The 11,400-nt window shown below is 39.7% G+C and overlaps 1 protein-coding gene across 6 annotated transcripts; it reads right to left on the reverse strand.

Annotated features, from left to right (window-relative positions):
- Positions 1-145: 145 nt before the first annotated feature.
- LOC119734761 (dehydrogenase/reductase SDR family protein 7-like) lies at positions 146-11,354 on the reverse strand. Of its 6 annotated transcripts, none has more exons than XM_038208313.1 (7): positions 11,171-11,354; positions 9,174-9,350; positions 8,401-8,504; positions 5,389-5,608; positions 4,987-5,079; positions 3,286-3,438; positions 146-2,390 (listed from the first exon to the last, which is right to left on the reverse strand). In XM_038208313.1, exons 2-7 carry the CDS (start codon positions 9,334-9,336, stop codon positions 2,197-2,199), a joined length of 927 nt encoding a protein of 308 aa, XP_038064241.1. In that variant the 5' UTR covers positions 9,337-9,350; positions 11,171-11,354; the 3' UTR covers positions 146-2,196. The 6 variants fall into 6 exon arrangements, with proteins under 6 accessions (XP_038064241.1, XP_038064240.1, XP_038064236.1 ...); XM_038208312.1 differs by having other exon boundaries at positions 9,174-9,354; XM_038208308.1 differs by having other exon boundaries at positions 11,161-11,354.
- Between the last annotated feature and the right edge of the window lie 46 nt (positions 11,355-11,400).

The following is an 11,400-nucleotide window of genomic DNA, read 5'->3' on the forward strand; positions in this document are numbered from 1 at the left end:
TCCCAAACTGTAAAGTCATTGTTGCCTAGTCAAACGCCAATACTATTTGGCAGCGACTACAAATAGGTGTTGAAAGAATTTCACCTCCAATAAGCCGGTTGGGTATCTCAATAAGGTAGTCTAGGTCAAAGGTCATTCGAGATAAAGTGTCTTGTATCTATTCGCATTGTTACGCGAGCGTCGTGCGACCGTCATCTTGTGCGTGATCATGCGCCTTTGATGAGCGTTTCATTATCTCGAATGACCTGTGACCCATATCATTGTGCGCATGCGCAGTTGTATTCTGAATTGCTTGAATTAGTTTTGTTTCTGTTGTTTTGGTTGTTTTTTTTGGGGGGGGGGGGTTTCATCACAATGTTAATATGTGTACATTTGCTTCTCCATACTGCAAATGACATTTACACAATCCATAGACCTTTATTTTACAGAATGATAAATTGAATGTATCTTCAGTAGAAGTTTAAATTAAGGTATGTTTATTAATACACATTGCAATATTGAAATACATTGTTGAAACATAATTTAACTGAATAAATAACTTATCATGATCTACTCTGTACTTGGTCATTTATTGATTTTTCCCATCAAGCATTCAAATCGTTTACAATGACATTCCTTTTTAAAATACAGTTTGTCATCTGAAAAGGTTGTAATCTAAATGATTTATTGGCAGTACTGCTCAGTGAAGTTAATCTAGTGAAATTAATTGCTTTTAGAAAGTTTAAGCATTAATTCCTTAGAATATAGAAGAAAAAAACGGTTAAGTGTTTATTCTTTAGGATTTCTTATTGTTTAAAGACCTACTAGAAAATTAAAGTTTAACAAATTATTTGAAAGTGATCTAAAATGCACACCTTTGGTGAGTTAAATTTGAGTATCTGCGTCACTGAATTGTTCAAGTCTGTTTAATTGGGTGAGGAAAAAACAGACACTAGACAATTCCAAAGCTGGAGGCTTGCTGGACTAAGGCTTTGCCCTAAGCATGTGATATGGCAACAGTTTATTATGACTGGGCAAACGAAGTGGACTGCACATGTAATTTTTGAAACTCAGGATGCCAGACATGTAAAACAAAATTAAAATTACTGGAGATATTTAAAATCACTACAGGGCCAATTCGCTCATATGCACTGTACCAGTAGCCTACTTGATGCAAACCTGTTTGTGCACAAACCTATAGACAGCTCAAAATGTACGGCTTTTGTACAGCCATTTAAGGTATCTGTATTTGTATTCAATAAAGGTGTGGTATTCAAGCTGATCCCAAAACCCAAATGATTAATCATAAGATGAGTGTTTTGTTTGCCCTAACCTAACAACAAGGCACACATTGTGCAAATGTCCTGCACCCATTATTTTTGTTCATAAATGCGCCCATGCTGGCCACATTTGTGTACTTGTGTGTTGCATTTAGAACACATCATGCAAATTCCATTCCACTATGATCTAATTTCAATGTATTCTACCAGCACACATAAAAACTAAATTTCCACATTATTTCGTTAGGTGCCTGGAAGAAGGTCGCAAGGGCGTAAAATGGGTCAAAAGGTCAAATTCGGATTTTGTGGGTAATCCATAGAGCTTGGAAATATCTTTCATTTGATTTACTTATTGTCTCGAAGGGCTACGTCATTCTGACGTAATTAACAGTAAACAAAAGACGGAAGGAGGTTTTTCAATATTTGTGCCCGGCAAAAGGTCGTAAGAGTGTAATTATAATGTAACAAAAAATGTTTGAAGCGCCCTAACCTCCCCCTCAAGTGGGTACGCAAAGCAAATTTTGTTCCCAGCAAAAGGACGTAAGGATTTAACATGCCGCTTAAGCGTACGTTTAAGGCTTGGGAAGTTCCCGGTAAAAGGTTGTAAGAGTAAAAATTGAAATAACTTTACAATTAAGTAATATTTTGACATATAAATGCACAAAATTATTCTAATTTTTAACGAATGTCATCAGTCAAAATTTCAACTTTACGTGATTTTTAATCTAGAAATGGCAGCACAAAACTTTTCAACTCAATTATCTCCAAAAGTGTTTTTTGCGTGCCTGGGCTGCTTATGTCCTTTTCCTTGTCACACAACAATTTCAAATAGCAGTATGAATATGGTGCACCTTTGAAACTTGCTTCCAAAGGGAAAGTCAAGGGCATTTTTATTGGTTTTTTTGGCTGTTGCTGATGGTCCCTCAGAGCTGAGGGTTTAATCCTCACCCCCAAGGGCTCGTCGTGACATGATCCAAGCATACAGCCACGGAGAAAAGACCCTCAAGTAGATGGCCAGTCTGTGGTGGACAGGACCCAGGACAAGATCACTTTGTTTCCTGATCATTGCCGCAAGGATTTCCTTCACTACATAATCAGTGGTCATCCCTGTTGCTATGGCATGATCAAGCTCTGTAAGACATAAAATTGTAGGTTCATCTATTTGAGGTTAGAGTTGGAACACTGACTTGTGATAGAATAGAACATAACAATGCTACAATTGGCTCATGAATTAATGCACATTAGACTGCTATTTGAAGTGCCTGTGAGGTGCGATCTCACAAGAAGACACTGTGAACTTTGTGGAGGAACAGTAGACAGCAGGAACAGTGTTACCTAATCATGGCAACCAGTGTGTGTTGCGCACCATTTTTGCACATAAAACAGAATACACATGTCCACATTTCATTGAAACGTGTACAAATCCAAACCACAAATGCACCTGAGCATGAGTGCACATTGGCAATAAGGTAAAGGGGACGAACATGTGTTCACAGGAACGGAGTGTCCATCTCTCTTTCATTAGCGATTGGGCCAGACTCATATGCTGCTGTGGGGGGATCGCCACACCTCCTCCACAGCGAGTCTGTTACCTTCCCAGCATTGAATAATGCCGGTACCCATTTAACACCTGGGTTGTGAGGAGTAATTGAGGTAAAGCGCCTTACTCAAGGGCACAGCATGCATGGCCATGGCGGGGCTCGAACCCACAACCTCACGATCATGAATCCTGTGCTCTACCGCTAGACCACACGTGCCCACATTGGCAATGGCAGAGTTGTAGTTGAGTCGAGTCCCATAATTGAATGTGCTGCTGCTTTCTAGAATGAACCGGTGCTTTCATTTGTAGGCATCATAGTGCCAGCTGCTTTTCTTACAAAGAGTGAGTACATGTAGGTTGGGGTTTTTTTAATCACAATTTTCAAAGTGACTCAAATAAAGTAGTTCATTCTCTGGAAAGACTCATGCTCACAACTGATAAGAACAAATCCCAAATATTACTTTCAAACGTTGGCCCTGTGCTCACCTCCGTGACGCATGCCGTCTGCAGTAACTGCATTGTAGGATATATTGGTCTTGATATAGCTAGGACTGACGACTGTCACACAGACATTATGCTGGGCTACCTCAGCACGCAGTGAATCAAAGAATGCATTCATAGCATGTTTGGATGCTGCATCTAGGAAAGAAATCAGTAAAACTTAATATTAGGTTGAGCAAAATGACTGATGCGTGATATGAGCCTGTGACCTCAGCAATTCTGCACCAGTGGTTGCATGTCCAAATGCTACTCAAGTCATATTTTTGGCTCATTTCAAGTCAGTTTATTTTATAAAGCTAATGTTTTCTTTAAAATACTTTTTTTGATGTTTAACAAGAAATATTTAAAAGAGGAAATAAACATTTCTCCATTGTGTGGCCAAAAACAGTCGAGACTGGCAATTAACATATGTGAAGACTAAAGTATGCAGACAGCATGTCTTTCCCTGCTTTAGGGGTTCTGGTGTAATGTTTATCCAAAGAAGGCGATTTTTATTTTGAGTACCAATTTAGCACTCAAAATGTATTTTCCAATTTTTTTGGTTATATAAAAATTTCATTTTCACAGTATATAAGATTGAGGAGGTTATTGTTTCTGTGAGCTTTCTTTATTGAAACCTTAAAGTTGGCATATACATGCTTTTTGGGTGTGGCACCCCGAATAATAGATTTTTAAATTGAATTGATAATTTTCTAGCATTACATTAGTTTGGAGCTTTCCAATGACATATTGCACACAAAATCGGCCGATGATAAGTAACCAATTAATTAATTTCAACTTTTGAATTAGGAGTGGGACGTCTCTAATTCGAATCTCCGACCAGCGGGACCTAGTGTGCGCATGAGCTTTTGTGACAGTGCAGCTTATGAATAATAATTTTCAGATTGACTTTACAAATGTGCATGTGCACCGGACACGTGTATACACGGGATATGTGTATACATGCCATACATCTACCATTGGGCCAACGCAATCATGAATGACATGAAACAAGACTTGTTAAACCACGGGTTTTGCGATAAAGTGAAAGGAAAGACGCAAAATAGCGGAGATTATGACAGAACATAGGAAGTGTAGTGTAGCCAGGCTGGTCTGGCTGCATGTATGCCTACCGGTACATGATCGCGCAGGAGTGTCACGAAGCGGCCGCGATTATCGCGTAGCCAGACCAGGCAAATACAAAACACGTGATTAAAAATTAACATACATGTTTATAGCTGCAACGTCACTAGATATGAATATTTATAGAATTTCGCTCAAAACTTTCTGAACTGAAGCAGCTATTAAAACCCAATTTAAAAAAAACCTGTAAAAAGGCCTGCAAATGCAAACAACCATTTTATTTGTTACAGGACATTATATTCCTGGAAATTTTGTGCGGAAAAGAAAATCGAAATTTTGAAAAAAGCACGAATATGCCAACTTTAACTCTCGAGAAAAGAAATTAAGTGTGTCAGTAGAACAGCAACTCTTTCAAGGTTTTATGCCGAGACATACTGAGATACAGCACCGCTTTTGGTAATACTGCATTTAAATATTTGTGATGAAATATGTAAATAGAAGACGACAAGGAAGTTTTTTGTCACAATGAAAAGATGGTGATTGGGGCACTTCTTTTGTAGTGTTAAAATTTGTGTTTTCATTTAATCTCATCTGGGGATAACTGGTTGTATACACTGTACTTACATGCTGAGCGATACGGAATAGCAATCTTTCCTTGTACACTGCTGACTGCAACGATGTGGCCTGATCTTTCAGCAATCATACTTGGGAGAAGTTCTACAAATGACAGCATGAAAAAGCAGATTGACAGATGTTATGCTTCAGGAAAAATCTTGTCTATTATTTAAGTGTCTCGTGTTAATAACCCTAACCTCACAGATCATTCAAAATCGAGAAGGAAGCAATGTTTCTTCACACGAGGCTTAATGCCACTTGAAAGTTAAAATCTAAGCAATGTACCGTTGAGTGCCTGCAGAGTGGATGAGTGAATGGTTCAACAATGCATTGGGAGGTTGAGGTTAATGTAAATGTCCAAGTCAAGTCATTCCTCATTCCTTGTTACACAGATGTACATCACACAATTACCTTTCGTCAATGCAACGGAGCCAAAATAATTGACGTTCATGAGCTTCTGGTGAACAGACATCTCCGTACCCACCACAGTCCCCCTGTATCCCATTCCACCATTGTTGACCAAAATATCAACCCTGCCATGCAGAGCCAATGCCTCTTCAGCTTTCTTAGGAATAGTTTGTAAGTCCTCCAGGTCAAGAGTCAGGATACAAGGAGAATGGGTGGGTATTGGCTGGAAGAAAAATGAAAAAAAGTACCAAGAATTTTATAATTTGAAAATATTCTACTCATTTCTTTCTTTGATTGACGTTAGTCTGAGCATCGTTCATGAACTGTCCAATGTCTGTGTGTATATGCATGCCATTTATAAATTCCAAGTGCGACACATTTATTCAGCTACCGTCTGGCTTAGAAAAAGTATTTGTTATTATAACACATCGCCCACAGATTTTGTGCGTTGATTGGCCGAGAGCAATATTTCTATATTGCTTTGCATGGCCAAAAGCACTATACCCTTAGCAACCAACGTACTATACCCATAGCAACCAAAGTACTATACGTATAGCAATCGGTATTGTTTACAAATGCACGTTGTGCATTGTACGCATTGTTCCCAAGCGTTCCCAAACGTGTGTTCACCGTCGATCGTGGACGTCCTATTGTCCCTCTTTTGTTTGTACTCTAACTTTTTAGGAAGACTCCCATAGGTTTTGTACACGACCCCAATAGCGGACATTTGCTGGGAATCGTGGACGATATTGTTCTCTTTTGTTCTCTGGTACTTTTTGTCCACAGTTTGAAAAGATGAACGCGTACTAGCGCTACAGAGCATTTTGTGACGGAGTAGTTTGGAAAAGTACTAGCAAATTTTCAACTAATTTTGTATTCAAACAGAAGTACATTTTAATTGTATTTAGATTAAAAAATAGAGTGCTCAATGGATCATCTCGGGAGGCTAGTTTTACTACACCACTCGAAGCAGTCAATGCTTGTATACCAGCTCAAACTCAGATGACTTGGATAACGTTTGGCCTACCACAGGCACACTAAAATGTAAACAGCTGCTGATTGGTCACATCTGCACATTGACAGGTGTATGCATGCATGTTATCAAAGTAGTCCTATCCTTGTCAAATTCAACCAGGTAATTGAGCCTGAAGTCAATGTCTTGCAGCATGCTCCTGAGACCATTTTGTGGCATATTTATGGGCATTTGAATTTCCATCATTTTAGGCTACATGATCTCTGACCATAAAAACCCACACAAACACTTAAGTTTGAAATTTCTGTATTTAAGTTAAGTATTCTTCAAGTAACATTGCAAGAAGTCATATCTCAAGTTGGCACCCCTGGTCTCTTTGTGATGTGCACTATAGGTTTTAGTGCATTTGCATGTGTGAATGTAGAAATTGCACAGTTTGAACTACCTACAATTGAGGAATTCCAGTTTTTAGATTTATTGGAACAAACCTAAGCAGATTATGGCCATCGGAGCCAATTATAATGGCCAAAAATTAGATTTCAATTTAGATTTAACACAATAATTATATTCACACAAAGTGAAAACAAGAAAAGGCATCTGGGTTATCTATGTAACCATGAATTTTCACTTGAATTTCTAGAAATATTCCTATTTACTGTTTCCGATTAGAGTACTTGTGCTCTCTATTCTAATTTATGGGGCAGAAACCTGGACCTTGAAAAAAGATGACAAAAACTGTCTGCTGGTCTCCGAGATGATGTGCCCGAGAAAAATCTTGGGAGTATCATGTCTCGATAAAATCCACAACTCCAACATAAGACAGTCACTAGGATGCAACTACACCATAATAGACCGGATTACGGGCAAAAGGCTGCATTTCTTTGGACATATCCAATTGGACATATGACAGATACCCAACAATTGTTCTGGGTGGAAGCTAATGTCCAGGGAACTCGCCTAAAGGGAAGACCAGCTAAAAGGTGGACAGACTGCATAAAAGCAGACTGCACAAAAAGAAACCTGACATCTCTGGTAGAAGCAGGAAGGATGGCCAAGGACAGAAAGGCACGGCACAGCATCATGGAACAGATGGCAAGCGCAGAGTGATACAACGCACATGCCGATGCCTTAAGTCATGTAAGTCAAGATTCTGATTTAAGAATGTGCATCTACAGATTGCACTAGTGTGCATGACTGTGTTCTAAATTATGCGAAGCGAGAGATCATTTTTTGGCATATTTCTCATTCAAGTCAGGCGATTTATCAGTTTCCATAAATTGATATGCCAGATACAATTTCACCAAGGCCTATTTGGAGTGTGATTTGCGTAAGAAATCAATAAATCAATGCTAATGCTAGCACTTTTACAAGCTAATTTGCCTATACAAAAGGGACCCAGAAGCCTTCCACAAAGGGTGAACTTGCAGGCTCTATACTACACCTAGCTCGTTCTGCACACATCATTTCCTGAACATCTAAAGCACATACTGGAGTAAGGAAACAAGGAAGATGGTATAATGGGTCTAAAGCCGCCCTCAGGTCGACCTTGCAACAGCACAGAACGGTCGACAACTGACTTTTCAGGGTCAAGCTGCGCCTGAGCTACGTCCGTCGGGAACAAATAAGTTGCCAATTTTTTGCGACCTGAGTGCAACTGCAACAATATTAAGATGATCGGCATCCGTCGGTGCTAAAAACACATCAACAGTTGCATTAGAATAGAACAATGTCAACTGCTACGATGTGTTCCCAACAGGCGGCAATCAATTACAGTTATGTGGCCAGTCAGCATGCGGCAAAAACAGCGGAATGAACAAATGTGGCTGTGGAAGGTCGTTCAATAAAATAAAAATAAATAAAATAAAACCTCTGCCGTTGTACGGAGCCCATTAGGTAAAGGAAGACAAACTTCAACGAGCGACTTCAATGTTACATCCCAACTGTAGCAGTGGCCCCCGCCAGTCCCAACAATATTGTTAGGATGATCCCAACTAGAGTTGGGGCAATGCTATGGTTGGGGCATAACAGCAATGCCATCTTACCAGTTTGAGTGAACTGAGGTCATTCCTGACTCGCTCCAACTCCTTGACTCGCCGGGCACACAATATAACCTTGGACCCTTCTCTGTAGAATGCATGTGCACATGCTGTGAATTAAACAGTAGTTATTACTTATGTCAACTTATTGGCTTGTGGAGTGATAGATTGATGAGGGGTTCAATAGAAAGAAGGAAGAGCGAGTATATGAATGAGAGCTTCCACTGAATGGCTAATAGGACAGATTCACAATACAGTATGGGACAAGTGTTTGTTTCCTGAAGGCTCTTTTCTATTTCATGGTCGACTTACTGCATATATACACGCACATGTATTATTCTACAGTTAATCCTCTGTCTGTCATTGTTTATGAGTGCTATCACATTGAAAAAAAAATTAAAGTAATTCATAATTTACAAAATACATTCCAACTTAAAAGTTAAATCATGCGTGTTCCCCCCCCAAAACACGGTCCCTGTCAGCTTGTTCAAAATTAATGATGTCTGTCAATGTCTTTTGTTGGTAATTTATTGTTGGTAAACTGGTAAACTGTATTGTTTATTTTTCCCCTTGGCGATGAGGCTGCCTGGCTGGTGTTACTAGCAGGTACACGTACGCTGCAGGCTGTGTACATCCCACATCCACAGACAAATACAAACTGCAGCAACTGCCTTACAAATTTGCCTATAACTTCTACTTGGATGTCTAAGCAAAGTTGTAGTGTAACAGTTCAGTGTAAGAGTTAGGTGAACTGTAAAGTACCATTCAAATCAAATCACCTTCTCCTAGTCCTGAACTTGCTCCTGTAATGAGAACCACTTTATCTTTGAAAAGCGCTCTTCCTCGTCTCAGTGTAAGTTGACGCCACAGCCATAGCAGTCCTAGACTACCAAATGTTAGCCCAGCAGCAATCTGCAGTTGAGTGATGTTCAGTCTGTCCATTGCATCTAAGGTATCTGTCTTGCAAATGCAAACACTGTCTCATCACAATCAAGGATTAAGGATCAAGTTCAGCCAAACATTTGTTCACTTCTTGTCTGTATCTGGTTCTCACTTTTGAATGACTTTAGGCGAAGTAAAAAAAAAAACATGTTTAGCGTCCCCGCCCGCTTCCTTTTTAGAGGCCGCCTCCTTTTTTTTTTTTTTTTTTTTTTTTTAAAAAGACAAAAATTGATAAGTTTTAACGATCTCTGACGAAAGAAATCGTATTTTTAGACTTTTATACTGTGTATAAAGCTGTGGAAATAGTCAATGAGTCCAAGTGGCGGCCATTTTGAAAAAAGCTGGTAACCATCTTGAAAAATAGCCCGGCCGCGTTGTCTTGAAAAATGTGTCGGGCGGCCATTTTGAAAAAAAAAAAAAAAAAAAAAAAGGGCCTCCTCCTTCCTTTTTGTCAAAGAGGCAGGACGCTAAACATGTTTTTTTTTTTATTTTGCCTTATGTTGATACCCATCCACAAAGTCTATATGAAAAAAAAAATCTGTTTTAGTGATTTAGGCACAAGCCGATCACTGTTTTGAAATCATTGGAATGGAATAAAACTCTTTTTTTTCCCTGGACAATAAATCTCTGACTCTGAGGGTTTTCTTCAAAACGGTTTATGGTATAAACTTGTAACTTGATACCAACATCATCCCTGATCCAAAGGTGTGCATAGTAGTCTGACATGCGTCATGATGACATCATCAGGCATCACATTACAAGCAATTTTGTTTGAAAAGCAGGCCCACAGCACGATCAGTTCTTTGATGATGCACTGTGAGTGGTCCACGGAATGTTTAGACCCACAAGTGCCCCACCTGGCAAAATACATGTATATTCAAGTTGTCTTTCACTATACCGGTATGGCACTGTACATGCGCAATGACTGTTTATTGCTGGGTTTCCTACTTCCATTGATTAATGGTACTCGCAATAGAGGTACGATATGATCCTAGGACACTACTATCGCCCGACCATGTTCAAATGTTAAAAAAGGCAATTCGTAGAGTCCTAGTCTACCCAGACTACAAAATAAGCACAAAAAGCAAACGATCCTATCATATGCGTGTGCCTACCAGTACCAACATGACCAAGTTTAAGCATAATGTTGCAAATAATGGAATAGTGGAGTGTCATGGCCTAGCGGTTAAGAGCACCGGACTCATGTTCTGGTGTTTCAGAGGCAACAGTGACGTGGGTTCGAGCCCGCCGGTAGACACTTGTGCCCTTAAGCAAGGCACTTAACCATTCCTGCTTCGTCCTTAATTCGGATGGGACGTAAAGCCGTAGGTCCCGTGTGTTGTATAATGCACGTTAAAGAACCCAGTAACACTTGTCGCTAAGAGAAGGGGTTCGCCCCGGTGTCCTGGCAGTGGCCGCAGCACACCCTTATAAGGCGCTACATAATGGGCCTCATATTTCTCATGTACTTCATTCATCTAATAATATAGACATAACTTCCACTTCCAGTGCCTTGAGTACCTATACTCCGTTACGATAATGCCTGAGTAGGTTTCTGCAACGTAACCATACAGATACAGACAGAATGGAAAAAATGTTGCAACCTGGCGCCACTTTTTTCTTCATATGAATATGATCTCAATGAAGGTCAGTCATTTAATTGCAAAAAAGACATGAATCTGGAACTGAGAAACATTTCCAACTTTGTTAGGAAATACTTAGAGATTTTTCTTGACTCTCCATTGACTTTGTAAACAACCGCTGAAGTGGCGTCAGATTGCAACATTTTTTCCCCAAATAATTGTTTAATATTAATAACCTTACATGTGCTCACTCGTGCAGTTTATCCACCCAGCACATCAAACTGTAAATAAAACCGTGAACCTGGACGGGAAATCCCCGCATGTGTTTTCGAATCGATACCTTACTCCAACAATTGTTAATGGAACGGGAAAGACAATTATAAACCTGAGTACCAGTCTAAAAGGGATTTCCGAACGGTTTCCGAGAATGTCGGAGGGCGCTCTTCAAGGTTACTGGTTGTCTTATCCCCGCCTCGAGGCG

Source organism: Patiria miniata, unplaced genomic scaffold, assembly GCF_015706575.1.
Source record: "Patiria miniata isolate m_02_andy unplaced genomic scaffold, ASM1570657v1 HiC_scaffold_28, whole genome shotgun sequence".
Classification (NCBI taxonomy): domain Eukaryota; kingdom Metazoa; phylum Echinodermata; class Asteroidea; order Valvatida; family Asterinidae; genus Patiria; species Patiria miniata.

Bases quoted from the DNA above. Each gene is read 5' to 3' on its own strand.
- LOC119734761 (XM_038208313.1), bottom strand. From the start codon at position 9,336: ATGGACAGACTGAACATCACTCAACTGCAGATTGCTGCTGGGCTAACA. The intron at 5,609-8,400 runs GTAAGATGGCAT...TTTTTCTTCCAG, and splicing joins ACCTCAGTTCACTCAAACTG to CCAATACCCACCCATTCTCC. The intron at 3,439-4,986 runs GTAAGTACAGTG...TTTCTTTCCTAG, and splicing joins TATTCCGTATCGCTCAGCAT to ATGCAGCATCCAAACATGCT.